Source organism: Euprymna scolopes, chromosome 6 (assembly GCF_053919585.1).
Source record: "Euprymna scolopes isolate OS-2025 chromosome 6, ASM5391958v1, whole genome shotgun sequence".
Lineage (NCBI taxonomy): Eukaryota > Metazoa > Mollusca > Cephalopoda > Sepiida > Sepiolidae > Euprymna > Euprymna scolopes.
The window spans coordinates 106,231,112-106,248,696 of NC_136487.1; the positions used below are offsets into that span (position 1 = coordinate 106,231,112).

The 17,585-nt window shown below is 34.7% G+C and overlaps 1 protein-coding gene across 2 annotated transcripts in view; it reads right to left on the minus strand.

Moving 5' to 3' along the window:
• The window catches only part of LOC145277837 (hydroxyproline dehydrogenase-like), a 109,120-nt gene that overhangs the window by 28,601 nt on the left and 62,934 nt on the right, over window positions 1–17,585 (minus strand). For both annotated transcript variants that reach the window (XM_080129762.1, XM_080129763.1), the window contains exon 4: window positions 16,556–16,642. In XM_080129762.1, coding sequence (XP_079985888.1) covers window positions 16,556–16,642 — 87 coding nt within the window. The remainder of the gene's footprint in view (window positions 1–16,555; window positions 16,643–17,585) is intronic.

Consider the following 17,585-nt stretch of genomic DNA (forward strand, 5'->3'; position numbering starts at 1 on the left):
ACCCTCTGATGAGAAGGAGAGTATTTCTTCGAAACTCCGCGGATTAAGGACTATCCATTTATCTAGTGTTTCCTTTTCAGATTAAATATGTTTTTAACTCATTTCAAAGTGTTTTTTTAACATATTTCATTAACTGTTTGCTCATATATATATATATATATATATATATATATATATATATAATTATTTTCTACTATAATAATTAAATACCTACATTATATATACCATTATTGTTCACCCAGTAAAATAGCTCTAAAAATGTATATAGTTGTTGGGTTCCTTCTCACAAAGCTGTCACCACATTTTTATTTCAGTCCTTATCTAGAGAAATTGTCACCACATTTTTATTTCAGTCCTTATCTAGAGAAATTGTCACCACATTTTTATTTCAGTCCTTATCTAGAGAAATTGTCACCACATTTTTGCATGTCAAAATTTTCAGGGTAAAATTAATCCCATAAAGGACAACATGTAGACTTGCCAGTATTGCTAAGCATGAACTAGAGGCTGTACATTACTTTATTTGCCTTAGCTTGATGATCTCCAACAAGCCTTCTACTAAATAAACACATCACTAACCAGCTACTACCTTTTCACAGCTGGCAAAGAAGTGATTAAACTAACAACTAGCAGAAAATAAAATTTTCAGATCTACACAGTTTGTATTGTGAGGAGAGATGATTACAATTGGTTCAGCTCTGATAATCTATGCTATGTTTGTTTTGCCATTTTGAATGATATGCATTCAAGTAAAAAGATAATTGGTTAAAGCCAAACCTTGACCTTGGCTTTGTTAAATAGACCGATTTTATATATTTTTTATTTATTGTTTAATGAAAATGTATCATTTTTTATTTTATTTTAAAAATTGCAGATATTTTTAAGTCACTTCATTTTTATTTTATTCATAAAACTACGAGCCACACTATTCATTTTCCAGTGGAATACCTATATTCAGATCTTATTTTTTATATTTATTTTGAAAAATACCATCCACAGGTTTCATTTTTCATCAGAATGCCATAATTGGCATCCGAGTTTAATGAAAATTAATAATGTGGGTGGTATTTTTATATACATACTAGCAGGGAACCCGACATTGCCAAGGATTGAATGATGATCAACGAATGTTTCACACTCCCATATTTTTATTGTTATTGAAATCCGTGAAATCGTCCATTTTTCAATCAAATCGATGGATTGCCTGCTCGTAATGCACTTATAGGAAGCTTTACATATCCCCCCTTAGTCCACAATGCATTGTAGTCTACATTGCACTGTGAGGAACCTACTGTTAATTTTATAAAATTATTTTTATATATAATGGCTTGAATTAAATTTTAAAATAAAAATGTCAAGTATCATTGTTCAATTGTGCTCTAAACAGAAACATTCATTTCAATTTTATATGCCTGGCCTTTCCGTTTGTGCATATTGGCTTGAAATTAAGTTTAAAATGCAAAAGTCAAGTATTATGGTTCAATTGTGCTTTAAACAGAAACATTCATTTTGAACACACCCCTGTCATATCAAAGAATCTTCTGTTGATTTTATATGTTAGGTCATTCTACTTGTGTGGTTATAAAACTTTTCAAATGCATGATGTTAGGCTGTATAAAATATTAACTTCTGTCATCGGATTTTTTCCATTATCGATCATCAATACTTCTCAAAGACATTCCGATACAAAACCTCTCAAAAAACACTGCTAGGCATATAAAGTACATTTGTGCAAACTTTAAAAGATCAGTCCAGTCATTTAGGAGTCCATAGGAAATTCACGCACACACACACATTGTTATACCTTTTTGAAATATTTGTTAATACGAATAAGTTATAATAATAAGAAAAAATAACGAGACATCATTGAGCTACAGGACTCATTTTTTATTATTTCTTACGGAGACGTAACTCGTACAGCTAAATAACAAAACAGAGTAAGATAACCCATATCATGACATCCCTCTTTCATTAAAAGCTGAATGTTCAAGCAAAGTTTTCTGGAAGGGGTTTCAGGTATGAACCTTTGTTATAGCTTATACTTTTTAAGTGGTTTTACGACACAACCCGATCGCGTAATTGTTTAAGATGGTTTGCTGTTGCTAGAGATTGTTTTATGTGCAGGTCTATGTTTCTACAAAAGGGAGTGCAGATGCTGATGTGTGTGTTGGAAGTTTCTGCAGGATGTATGAGTGGTGCAAGCTGAGTGTGATGGGGGGGTGCATTATGCAGAAATGTCTCTCTCATATTAGAAATGTGGGCATCTTCCTTGAGATATCTGCAGTTTCTGTGAAGAAAATGTCCTATCAGGGCCTCAACAATGTAGGATAGCAGTTCAGTGCAGGTTTGTCTGAGGACTGCTGGAGTCCATCTTTTTATGTCTTGTACTTGCATCCATTGTCCTAAACTAAGATTAAATCCTTAGCATGTTTATCATGTTGTCTTTTCTGTAACAACTGTATCTGTAGTAGGCAATTTTGAATCTCTTCTTTTCAGACATTTTGGTTGGTATATTTTGTAGGGAGATTGCTGACCAGGTGGATCTATTTATTAATAAACATATAAATTGATATATTTAATATTTTTTATAATTATAGAATATGGGCTTCAAATTTCACTCCAAAATAAGTTCAAATTGTTAATAAATTAAAATTAAAAATTAGATTAAAATTAAAACCGCTTTCAGTAGGCAGGCCGTGCAAAATGAGAGAAACTGAACTGATAAGAAAAATGAAAAGAAAAGAAAATATTTATGCATAATGAAACATATATATATAATTTTTTTTTCAGCTAAGTATTATTATTAATATTATTATATTTTTTCAGTAAAGTATTATCATTAGTATTAGTTTTGCAAATTACTTACACAGATTATTATGGTTCTAAATTTTCAGTTTAATATTGTGATTTAAAGGATATTATCAATAAGGTCCTTAATTATCAGTCTTGATAAGTTTTGAGATAGCTTTGTTACAGTGTAACATATATCAGGCCTAGTCGCAGTCATCAAATAGATGAGACTTCCAATCATTTCTCTGTATCATCGATCATCTATTAATTTTGTTTCGGTCTCTATATTTTTATTTATATCTATCTCAACGGGAGTTGTATGCAGTTTGCAATCTTGCATTCTGAACTTGAGCAGAATTTTTTCAATGTATCATGATTGGTTCATTGTTATAGTTTCATTTTCACAGGTACATTTTATACCAAGGAACCATGACAATTGTCCAAGATCAGCCATTTTAAATTTTTTATTTAATTTATTTTTAACATCTTTTAAAGTGTTGTCACAGTTTGAGGCGAGTAATATATTGTCAACCCAAAAAAACAAAATCAACAATTTATTACCTATATTTTTGGTATACATGCATGCGTCTATGGGACATTGCTTGAATTCTTGTGCTATTAAATAATTCTGGGGTGTTAAATTCCAGTTGTGAGCACTTTGTCTTAGTCCATATAACGATTTATTCAGTTTTCATGCAAAATTTTTATTATTCATTTTAAATCCCTCTGGAGGATAAATATAGATTTCACAGTCAATCAAAGCATTTAAATAAGCATTTTTTACATTCATTTGATGTATTTTTAAATTGTATTGAGCGGCAAATTGTAATAAAATTCTAATTGTCATTAAATTTGTCGTTGGTGGCAAAATATTCCACTCCAGAATTTGTGAAAAACCTTTTGCAACAAATCTTGCTTTAAAAGTTTCACTGCCAGAAGCTGTGATTTTTTGGCAAAAATCCAGCGTGAAGAAATTATATTCTCATCTTTTGGTTTTGCCACTATTTCGTATGTGTTGTTTTCGGATAAAGCTTTTAATTCGGATTTCATAGCTTTTTTCCATTCTTGGTGATTTTCTGAATTAATCGCCTCATTATAACTTTCCGGTGCACTTTTCAACGAGTAACAGTAATCCACGGCATAGTCTTGTATCTTTTCAATTTTTAAGAGGTCTGGCCTTTTTCGCTGCCTTATCCGGTATCGATGTGTCTGATTAATATTTACGTCTGTAGTTCTACTGCAATTGTCATCATTATCAATATTTTCATTGTGATTGATTAAGATACTGGGTAATATTTCCTCACGTTTTTTGTCCACTGACTCGCTATTTTTTTAAATTCAATGTATCACTGAATTTTACACATCTAACCATTTTGGTCTGGAAAGTAAATTAAATATGCTGGACTGTTTTTATCGTAACCTACAAAAATACCTTTTTCGCTTTTAATATTTAGTTTACTGGTATTTTCTATAAATACAAAGCAATCTGAACCAAATATACATGCATTCCATTACTTTTTTGTTTTACACCTAAAAACGCTTCATACAGTGTTTTGCCTAATCTTCTATTGAATGATCTATTTCTGATATATGCTGCTGCCATTAAAACGTACGTCCATAAACTATGCACTAATTTCGATTCAATCTTGTCATCCCAAAAAGGGTTCACCATGCCATTTCAGTGGTGCCATTTTGAAATGAGGAATACGGCACAGATTTCTTGTGTTTAATACAATGGTTAATTAATAGAAGTTCCAAGTCTTTACTAGTAAATTCAGTCCCATTGTCTGAGTGAATACATTTTACCAAGCCGTACAGGGCAATATCAGCTAAATATTTCTTAGTGGCGAGGATAGTGTCGGATTTGTTTTTTAGAAAATAAACTATAATTAAACCGGAAAAATCATCAAGAAACTTCAAAACGTACCTTAGATTATTTCTCCCTAATTTGATCGGACTTGCCAAGTAACAGTGTACAAGTGAGAGAATTTTTGTGGCCTTTTTGTCTGGTGTTTTGTTTATATATTTTGTCATTTTCCCCTGTGCACTGTTGAAAGTATGATGGACCCTTTTATGATTACCTCCCTTTTACGTTGAAATCCCATAATTCCTTTTTTACTCCCCGCTTCCTCTTCCTGTCCCAAATAAAATAAAAAAAAACTCTTTATACCCGTCACACGCGTGTTCATGTCCTCCTTCAAATATTTGTTTCAGTTCCTTTTCTCTTTTCACCAAAATGCAACTCGCAACAGGTTATGTGCCCAGGAGAGATAATGGAAGCCGATGGAACAGACTTTTATTTGACGGAGATGAAACCAAATACGAAATTTGGGAGACAAAATTTTTATGTCACTTATGCATGCTCAGCTTAAAGGACGCCATTTTTGGTATACACCTTAATAGAGACGGAAGCGACACTGAGAAAAATGAAGATGCTTACGCCGAACTTGTACAGTTTCTGGACGACAAAAATTTATCCTTACTAATGAGAGAAGCTACAGATAATGAGAGAAAAGCTCTCAAAATATTACACAAACACTACGCAAGCAAAGGAAAACCAAGGGTAATCTCCTTGTACACCCAACTCATGCTCAGGAGGCGAAAGCATCAAAGAATACGTGATAAGAACTTAGACAATTTTAACAGCTCTGAGAAATGCCGGGCAAACAGTTGACGATGCCCTAATTATCGCCATGATATTAAAAGCTGCTACGACCCTTTTTCGATTTATGTGACACACAGCAACAAAGAAATATTATTCCTGGAATTTAAAACAGAATTCCATGGTTTTAACGAAACATTGAAACATAAAATCCAGTCGACCAGTGACGAAGTGACAAAATTGACATTTTTCAGAGAATACGACGAAGAGCCGTCACCACCATGACGAACGTGAAATATTGTGCTTCACATGCGGTGGAAAAAGACATTTATCGAAAGAATGTCCCAACAACAAACACAAACAGCGAAAACAGTGGTGTAGTTACTGTAAAAGTAACATCCATAAAAGGGAATTCTGCTGTTATAAGCGAAAAGATACAATGGAAAAGGCAGCTGACACTGAAGAAAACTCCTTCGCATTCAAAATGGAGGATTACTACTATACCTAGAACTTAATACCGCATACGAACCTACTAGTCGACGCAGGGGCCACTTCGCACATTATAACAGATGCAAAGAAATTTAAGAATTTCAACCCGATATTCCGTTTTGAGGACCACTACATGGAGTTGGCAGGCGGAACTAAAACCAGTGGCCTTAAAAAGAGGAGACGCTTAAGTCTGCCTTTTAGATACTAATGGAAACTCCATTACGACTCATTCATACCCACAGGATATATTTTCTGTGAAAACTGCAACCCAAAACGGAGCGACAGTTATTTTCGAAGAAGATGAGAATATACTAAAACATAAAAACGGAATGAAATTCAAAATACATGTGCGCAACAAACTATACTTCCTAAAAACCATGGAGGAAGGAAATGCAGAAGACAGTTGCCATCAATACCACAATATCCACATGTGGCATAAAATACTCGGCCATTGCAATTGCAACAACATAACAAAACTACCCGATGCGGTTGAAGGGATGAAAATAAAAAAATAGAATTACAAACAACAAAAACTGCAACGTCTGCATCCAAGGAAAATTTCCCTAGAAAAAAAATAAATCTCCTGACAAAAGAGCAACAAATATTCTGCATTTAGTACATTCAGACCTAGCCGGACCCATAAAACCAGCAGACTTAAAAGGGAACAAATACGCTATCTCATTCACTGATGACTTTTCTGGCGGCGTATTTGTATATTTTATTAAAAACAAAAGTGACGCCGTACTTGCCACCAAAAAATTCCTCGCAGATATTTTCCCATACGGCAAAAAAAAAATACTGAGGTTGGATAATCATTCGGAGTTCAAATCAAACGACTTCGGAAAACTACTCCGCCATAACAACATAAAACATGAGACCTCAGTGCCATACTCGCCTCATCAAAATGGAACTGATGAACTCTATTCGAAATGGCAAGATGTCTTATCATAGAAAGCAGCTTACCAAAAACACTATGCAGTTATGACATCTGCAGTTATACAGAACAAATACTTCAATAACCGCCTAAAACAGACGCCCTACTATAAGATGACCGGGAGAAAACCGGACTTATCAAGGATGCACATTTTCAGTTCACCTTGCTATGCCTACTCCAATATAAAAAGAAAGCTAGACCCAAGGTGCTAGAGGGGAATCTTTGTCGGATATGACAAAAACAGTCCGGCATATCTTATCTACCACCCAGAAAATGGGAAAGTGTGTAAACACAGACTGGTAAAATTCACCAGCAACACCAACGACCAACACACTCAAACAAAAACCCACTCATCAAGCGATGATGATGCAAATTTTCCCCTGAGAAACTTAATAAAAAATTTAAAGTCAAGGAAAAACCCTGAACGGTTCAATACTGACAAACAAACCGAGTCTATAGTAGAAACTAGCTGTACACGAAGATACCCGACACGTGAGCACAAAATGCTCAGCTACCTACAAGACTATGTGACAGTAGTCCAGGATGGGAGCGGCCACGCATTAATCGACATTGACTACTGCTACAAGGCCACACACGGCATACCCCACACTTACAGAGAAGCTGTAACTTCCCCAGCAACACACCACTGGATCCAAGCAATTCGGGAGGGAATTGACTCCCTAAAGGAAAATAATGTATACCATCTACACCCTTACCCAAAGGGAAAACAGACGAGAAACTAGTTTATTTACTGAACAAATCCCTGTATGCCCTAAAACAATTAGGCCGAAACTGGAATCAAACCCGGCATAACTACTACAGCAGACATGGCTTTATCCAAAATTAGGTGGATCATTGCATTTAGATGCGACACAACGACAAAGAAAATATTGTCATCATCTTGTGGGTCGATGATTTAATCATTGCTGCCGATAAGATCAACTCACTAAACAACACCAAACAGTCGTTAACATCGGAATTTAAAATGAAAGACCTTGGAAAGCTGCACCATTTCCTTTTTCAATATAACTGAAGGTCATATCCAGATGAACCAAGAAAAATATGCAACAAGAATATTGGAAAGATTTGACATGTCCAAATGCAAACCTAGGACGATCCCATGCAAGCAAAAACTGGATCTAGCTGGCGAAGAGGATGACATGGTTGGCCCTAGAAAATACTATGAGATCTAATTTACCTGATGATCTGCACCCGTCCAGACCTATGCTATTTTGTCAGAAAAATTGTCGCAATATTTGTCCAAGCCACGAGAAAAGCATTGGGTAGCAGCTAATCACGTACTGAGATACTACGCAAAAACAAATCACCCAATCCATCTAATCACATACAGTGACGATGATTGGGTGTCTGATCAACAAGACAGATGCAGTACATTTGGATATTGCTTTAGCCTAATCCAGGATGGGCCACTTATTTTCTAGAAAGTCAAAAAGGCAATCTATGGTCGCTCTATCTACGTGCGAGGCTGAGTATGTAGCGCTAGCAAAAGCAACCCAAGAGGGCTATACCTTTTGCAACTATTCAAGGAAATGGATCCACACTGAGAACACGTTTGGAGACAGTCAAAGCGCTATAGCGCTTTCTAAGGACCCCATTCATTGGCAGAGATGTAAACACATCGACATTAAGTACCATTTTATCAGAGAAGCTCTGAATAATAATAAAATACAAATAATTTACTGTCCCACAGCAGACATGATCGCCGACATCATGACCAAACCTCCAACCCGGATGAAGCTGGACAAGTTTAAAAAAATTTTATTTGGACCCTAAACTGACACTAATCTGCTCTCACGTATCTTTGTTTTTGTAAAGAAAAAAAATGCTGAGAACAAGTGACCCTTTTATGATTACCTCCCTTTTACGTTGTAATCCCATAATCCCCTTTTTTTACTTCCTGCTTCCTCTTCCTGTCCTAAATAAAATATACTTCTCTGTATACCTGTCACACGCGGGTTCGTGTCCTCTTTCAAATATTTGTTCCAGTTTCTTTTCTCTTTTCACAGAAATACAACTCGCAACATGCACACACATCACAATTGGGGAGATCGTCTGAAGGTATTATTTTCATGCCTTCGACTACATTTGGTAATTTTTTAATATCAGCTGTATTGCAGTGTCCTAGAATTTTATGCCAGGTTTCCAAGTTGTGACAGGCAGTTTTTGAGGGAACCATACTTTTTAAATAATATTTTCTTTAATGTCAAATACAGTTCCATTAGGGTTTTTTGGGGTTTTTTTTTTATATAGGCATCACCACATTATCAAGGCCAAGAGGCCACTCAAGGATAAGGGTTAAAGAGTGTACAGTAGACATTGGAAAATATAGTTATCATTGGTAATGAAAATTTGGTAAATTTGATAGCTTATATGGAGCGGCTCATCAAGAACTTATTTACATTAGACTTGAACACAACCATATTGTAGTCAGCCGGAAAGCAGGAAAACGGAAGACAATTCCACAGGCGTGCAGTTCTAAGAAAGAAGCTTTGTTCATGGAATCTACGTTTAGGTTTAGGCACAGATAAAGAGTGAGGGGAATTATTGATAGTGTTTACAGCTAGACGAGTGTTTCTTGTGAAAGTTTGGTGAGGGGTGACCATAGATTGAAGCTCAGTCGAACACTTTCCATGAAAATAACGATACATCAGAGACAAACTCGCAACATCTCTTCTGTGAGATAGAGATTGCAAGGAGGAGAAAAGGACATCTCCTACGAGGCTACGAAGTCTATTTTGAACTCTATCAAGGCAGGACAAGTCTTTTCTAGCAGCTCCTGCCCAGATGTGGCAACAGTATTCCATCCTTGGACGTACCTGGCTCTTATATAGATAGAGAATAGCATCAGTAGTGAGATATTTACCGGATCGATAGAAAGATCCCACCATTTTTCCAGCGGCCTTGGCAACAGATTTGATGTACGTGTTCCATTTAAGATCAGGAGTAATGGTCAAGCCCAGAAGTTTGTCAAAACTAGAGGCCTCCTGAAGACGAGAGCCATTCATTTCAATTGATGCCAGATGTGGATCAGAATGTTGATGATGTAAAGAGAGAAGCTTGGTTTTAGATGCATTAAAAGTAACCAGCCACTCCTTTCCCCATTGTACTACGTGCTCAAGATCAGAGGAGAGAGAATCGGAGAGAACTTGGTCGTTTACTGTCTTAGATGTACTACCATAAATGGTAGTGTCGTCAGCATAAATGTCTACAAATGATGTAAGGATGTGATTTGGAAGATCATTAATGTAGATCAATCTAAATTCGAATTGTGGCAGGTGATATCAATTTTGACTTATTTTGGCCAAACTTTATATTCGCGCTTTGTTTAATGGCAGCCTGCATGGAAAATATGTCTTGTTTAAATGTAGGTATGAAAAGAGCATTTTTTAGAATAGTTACAAATTTCGCCTTTATTATTTTTTAGCACCGCTTCTTTTCAAGACATTTTTTTGACTACCGTCAGTAAGTTCGATAAAATGACTTTGTGGATTAAAGTTTGAATCAAAATTAATAAAATCAGATTCCTTGGTGATAACGTGTGCTGTGCAGTCTACAAGATTTTTACCGTTTGTGGTATTGTCAAAGTTACATGTGAATAGAAATGTATGTTCTTCTTCAAAGTTCTCAACGTTTTCCTATTGGAGTACATTTTTGAGTTTTTATATTGACATTGGAAACTTTTGTGGTTGGCTCGTCCACAATTATAGCAGATAATTTTATTCTTTTTCTTGGGAAAATTACTTTTGGGGAAAACATTGCAGTGAGATGCGTAATTTGGTGGTGTCTGTTTTCAAGAAGCATTTTTGAACTTCATGATATTGCTGGAATTATTATTATCCACAAGCATCCGATTAGTCTCTTCGTAACTGTGTTATATAGTTATTATTATTATTATTATTATTAGACGATACCACTTGTGCGCGTATGTTACGTGAGTTCTTATTAGTAATGATATGTGTCTTAGTGAGAGTTCTTGTCTTATTACATATGATGTTGTATCTTAGAGAGAGAGATGTTGTTGTAATGACATTTTATAACACAGACATATAATAACGATACAATTTACCTTTTTGTAGAAATCACAACACAAAGATGAGCTTTATCCAAAACACATGGTGAATTTATTTAATACGACCGGTCGTGATTTCCTCATTAAGAACTCAAAGTTTCACATCTTAGTTTCTGAAGTGACGTCTCGCTTCAGACGTCCGCCTGTCTCTGACTCTCTCCTGACTGTCTCTAACTCTCTCCACGACCAACTAACTCCCACTTGCTATATTGAGAAATCCATGCATCCCGGCCACGTGAGCAAAATTCACGTGTTTCAACATGCGCGACTTTGCACGTTTTCGACATTAATTTCCCAATAACCTATTTTCCTTGTGTTGTTTCCACAAAGGAATTTAACCTACATATCTAATTTATTTAACTCATATTTTATTATCCACATTCTTTTAACAATTGAATAGTTTATTTATTATTTATTTCATCCGAATTAACAATTTACTGGACATTCCATTTAAACCTATTGTTCTTTAAAACTTATGTCCAGGGTTCGATTTCTGCTTTCTCTTATTTCCATTTTAACTAATCTCTCTATTTTTATACTTACATGAACAGGGGACAGCCCTTATCATGTAACATCCCTCCCTTCCATATTTCACAAAAAAAAATGTATGCATTTTTAACTTTAGTACATTTTTTTTTTATTTTTACATCTACATCTACACAACCACACGGCTAGAAAGATCAGGCTAAAAAAACACAAAAAAAAAAAATCTCTTTTAGTCAGCCCTTCACAGCCGACTTCACAATTATTTATTTTTTTATAAGATCAGGACCTTTCTGATCTTTGTGGCATTTACTTTTTTGGGGTGTAGGATATTTACCTATGATACACATCAGCTATTTTCCAGCCACTCATATGCCGCAGACTAGAGGTTTTCACCTTTCTCGAAATGGACGACTTCCTTCGTCTCAAAAGTGTTCTGATCTCTCTTTCCGCATGGTTAGTCTTATTAAGTATGGCTTTGTTTTTGTTTTTTTTATTCTATAACTATCTCATACGGGACATACCAAAGCTCATATACTTAAATCTTTGTGGTTGGCTTCAGAAGTTTAAGATATACCTTTTTTTCTCTCATACGGATTCACTCGGATTTCCTTGCTTGGATTTTTGAAACTTCGACGAGGATTTAGAAATATCACCCCTAACTAACTAACACGTTTCGCGCCCAACACCGTAATTGCGCCTAAATTCTATCTAATTGCCCGTTTTGTTTTTTGTGATTTTTCTTTTCTCTCACCAGGGCTTCCAAGATCCAGCAGATATATCCCACATTCATGCGTCTCTAAAAAAAAATACAAGGTTATATCTTTCTTACGTAATCTACGGCATATTTTTGCTTGTCTCTTACTTCATTAAGCTATATGTGATTGCCTCGGGACTACCTCTCATCGGTTTACTGGTCCCCTTAAGAATTTTCGTATTCTTTCCAACGCCTGTTTATTAACTAAGCCAAGACTTATTTACTACTTTGCTTGGAGTCGTTTACGTGCAACCAGCTTATTTTAAGCACTTAATTAACCAGGTTCCCAAATTTTTCGTATAGGGGCACTTCTTGTGCTTATCAATCCCTACCAAGTCACTTTTCTTGGAGAAAAAATTTTAAGATCTCTAAAAAGAACAACAAAACCAAATGCTAAAACAAAACATCTTTCTTACGGCGTATCACATCTAAAAACTCTCCAAATGCCCGTTTACGTAATTTTAATTCTTGTCCCCCTTCTAAAATTCTAACTGAATCTGTAAGCCAACCATACGTCTTAACTTATTTTCTACTAGATCATTTTAATCTAATGTATATTTACGGATAACTTTGAATTCTTGCTGTGAAAATCATAACATTACATACATAAGACAATTTACAATATTTGTTCAACATCATAAAAACATTTTCAAAAAAAAATACCTTAATACATTTAAACATTTTGCAACAGTTATAACTTTTTTTTTTTTTTAACAACAAAAAATAATCATCTGTAACAAACAACAATTCAACAGTCTGTCCAAAACAATTGTCCTTTTTTTTTTCCAAAACAAAATAAATGAACACGCAAAAGCCGAAAAGTTCACTATGAACACAAAATGCATCTCAAAACAATTTACACGCTGTTTCATAGAGAGTACATGCGACCTTTGAAATTCCTGTTTTGATTGACAGATTAAATTCAATAATTCGTCCAAACGATTTCATATTGACACAGATTTTCTAATGACACTTCTACAAATTTCAAAACAATAATAGATTACACATTCTCTGCATTCGCGTGTATGTGTGTGTGTGTGTGTGTGTTTTTTTTTAACAGGCCAATTCATTTATCAATGAATTACGTTTGGTGACTTGTTTACTATTTTTTTTCCATTACTACGAATTTCTTTTTACGGCATATCGGCCTTTCCTTCTTTTTCTTTTTAATATTTCTTGTATCTTTTGTTCTCTGTGTGCGTGTATGTTCAAATTTTTTTTTTTCATTTTTTTTTTCTTCGCATTTCTGCTTTCGCGTAAATTTTTTTTTTCTTTTTCCGTGGTATTATTTATTTATTTATTTATTTTTTTTTTTTTAATTATGTTGGACCCTTTTAAAACGTTGTGTTTCTTTTTCTTTTTCGAATTCTGTGATCGTGTAATTTTTTCTCTTTTTTTTTTTTCGTGGTATGAACCCCAGGTTCGGTTTCTGCATCGCTGATGCAAAAGGTTCACGAACACCAAATTGAGAGTTGTTATATAGTTATTATTATTATTATTATTATTAGACGATACCACTTGTGCGCGTATGTTACGTGAGTTCTTATTAGTAATGATATGTGTCTTAGTGAGAGTTCTTGTCTTATTACATATGATGTTGTATCTTAGAGAGAGAGATGTTGTTGTAATGACATTTTATAACACAGACATATAAGAACGATACAATTTACCTTTTTGTAGAAATCACAACACAAAGATGAGCTTTATCCAAAACACATGGTGAATTTATTTAATACGACCGGTCGGGATTTCCTCATTAAGAACTCAAAGTTTCACATCTTAGTTTCTGAAGTGACGTCTCGCTTCAGACGTCCGCCTGTCTCTGACTCTCTCCTGACTGTCTCTGACTCTCTCCACGACCAACTAACTCCCACTTGCTATATTGAGAAATCCATGCATCCCGGCCACGTGAGCAAAATTCACGTGTTTCAACATGCGCGACTTTGCACGTTTTCGACATTAATTTCCCAATAACCTATTTTCCTTGTGTTGTTTCCACAAAGGAATTTAACCTACATATCTAATTTATTTAACTCATATTTTATTATCCACATTCTTTTAACAATTGAATAGTTTATTTATTATTTATTTCATCCGAATTAACAATTTACTGGACATTCCATTTAAACCTATTGTTCTTTAAAACTTATGTCCAGGGTTCGATTTCTGCTTTCTCTTATTTCCATTTTAACTAATCTCTCTATTTTTATACTTACATGAACAGGGGACAGCCCTTATCATGTAACAACTGCGCAATGCCACTTTAAATTCACTGAAATTTATGGGTTTGTCTTTTTGCGCTATATATAATGTAAATGGCTTAAAATCGACTGGGAGTCCCTTGAGGGTCATTAATATCAACAAGCTATTGCTGAGAGTTTTAAGGCATTGGCGGTTGTTTCTGCCCTTATAATGTAGTTGGTAATAGTTTCATCCTCGTTACATTTTAGAGACGTTAGTTCTGTATATAGTGATATAATTTTCGGTTTCCCTTTTGATAAATAATGTTCTTTTAATATGGTCAATGCTTTCCGTCCATCATCCAAGGCATCTCTTATAATCAGAGACAGACTTCTATCGTCTAAGCATTGAATCAGTTCTGCAAAAACAGTCGCGTTCTTTTCGAGAAATTCGGGGTTGTTAGGATTCTCTGTTGTGTAGTTTCCAAATCCTTAGATACCCCAGAAATTTCACCTGCCACAATTCGAATTTAGATTCCGATCCATCAAAGAAAAGACGATGGCTGGGCGCATAACCTGTTAAGTGTTGAGATATTATGTTGAACAAAGATGGCGGTGAAGAATCAGTGCAGTTCCAATCCTGAAAACAAAGATGGCGGCGAAGATTGAAGATTCAATGCAGTTCTGCTCTTGAGTGTTAAGTAATTCCCAGTAACAAAGATGGCAGCGAAGAATCAAATGCAGATTTGTGACGGAGACCACGGCGAACTGATTGAATCCAAAATTCGACAATTCTTATAGTAACTTTGGAAGCTTCTCATTGGTTGTTTATTATAACTCGTGGTTATAAAAACGATCGTCAAAATCATTGGTGGCATACCCCATTAGGAGTCAAAACATTTCAACACATAACTAGCATAAAGAGCATTCTTCTGAAACAATATCTCCTGAAGGGTGAATTGAAAGTAGTCAGTAACTGTGACTCTCTGTCAAGCTTGACTGACCAGTAGCCATTTTTTTGCATCTAACTTGTAGAAGAATTTAGCATCAGACAGTTTGTGTGAGAGTTCCTTGGTTGAAGATTTGTGTTGGCAATGCATGATGTTCTTGTTTAGATCTTTAAACAGGCAAAGTTTGCGGTTTCTTTTGCATACATATACAATGCTGTTCACCCAGTCTGTTGGCTCATCAACCTTTTTGATTATTTTTTGGGATACCACTTCAAGCTTGCACCTTGTGAGAAAATCATCAATCTTTTCTGGGGTTTTTTTTTTTGTAAGCAGAAGCATGCAATCTGAAAATTAACTTAAGGCTCTATCTGTTCTAGGAATTTCTCTGAAATTATAGCCGGATTGCGTTTGTAGATCTCGTTTTTGAATGACCAAGAATTATATCACCGTAGTTGTTTGCTTGTCTTCTGCAATGCCTCTTATGGAAAAACTCATATTGTCTGAAAAATTTTAAGGATTCCACCAAATTCACATTTGTGGTTCACTCATATGATTCAACATTATTTTATTATTATTATTAAAAACAATATAAGGGTGGAAGAAAAAATATTGCACAACTCACAGTTCACGGGTGTAAATTCAATATGACGTCTTTATGGACACATGTGGGAGAAATAAGACTGAAATATCATCATAGCCTGTAAAGATTCTCCTCCTTTTTTTTTTTTACTGTATAATTGAGTTTTACTGCTGCCACCATAAAATATTTGTTAGTACAAATAAGTTATAATAAGGAGAAGAAATAATGAGACGTCATTGAGCTACAAAAGCCATTTTTATAATTTTCCATAGGGGACGTAACTTGTTCAGCTAAACAACAAAACAGGTAAGATAATCAATACGCGCACACGCACGCACACACACACACACACACACACACACAAAGTTTTTTTATGTAATAGTAAATAGAATAAAATAGAGATAGATATAGAGATCTAAATGCCAGCAGAGAGTCAACGTTTCTTGTTAGGATATATAAGCCTTGACTGTACCCTTAGCATTACTTTCATCATTATCATTACTGCCGTTACATCTGTCTTTTCTGGTTTGTCAGGATAGGCGAGAGAGAATAGTTTAAAAAAAAAAAAAGGAAGAAATCTAAGCCCTGATTGACAGATGGTGATTTTTGTGAGTGTTGTCAACATAATGATTATCAGAAACAGTATAGTTTAAATATAAGTAAACAAGCTTTTGATGCAATTTTTAAAAAATGTACTTACTTTGTTTCCATTTCTTATACACTCTGCAATGTGTTTTATAATTTCTTCATTTTCACTTGGTTCGGGAATCAGTTTGCTTATCTTTGCCTACAAATCAAATGTATAAAACGAATGGTTTGTCATTAAACATTAACAATTAGAATACGTCACTCCAACACCTTTTGATTACATTTTATTCAGTTCAGTAGAGTTCAGTGCAAGCAGATTTAACTATTTATATGTATCTTTAGAAGTTCCTTAGCAGGTAATATAATATTACATGCTTTTTTAATTAAGCGAGGTAACTTATGATATTATCTTACTTCAAATCTTTTCCTTTTTAGTTATTTTATATTGGCTCAAATCAGTATTTGGATTTCTAATGAATATTGTCATTAACTGATGAGCTGTTTTGATTAAAACCCTTATTTTAGTTGTTCTACTAAATAACAGAATAACTAAAATAAGGCTACCTATAACTATACCTCCTCCCCAGTTCGAATACACTAAGAGTCATCAAAGACACTAATTATTTATCTATATATTGATTCCCCTTACATTATGATTATAAATAACCAATGCTATCATATTTTTGTTATATTTGTCAACACCTCTTCTGATGCCACAGACCTTAACATCAACATCGAAACAGTTTTCACCCTAGACAGAAATATTAATCTAGTCTGTCGAACAACTCTTAAAAAATCATGTGGATAAAAATATCTTGTTCATAAATAATATATATATTATCCATATACAGTACTGTTTCGGTGTATCACAGCTCATTAGTGCTGCTAGACAAGCAACTACCTCAAGCCAGGTTTCAAACTCGTCTGCCTAGACGACAGTCAGTGTTTCTAACCATTAGGCTGTTCAGCTGCTGCTACGATAGGCATGTGAATTAACTATGCTCAAACTTTGTCTAAACGCCTAAGCTTCATTTGTTTAAACAAAGAGCGTTGCTTCATACGATAATGACAGTTTGTTTATCACTTCCCAATATGTTCAACCAAGATCGGGAACATTATAGTCATCCACATACAGTATCAAA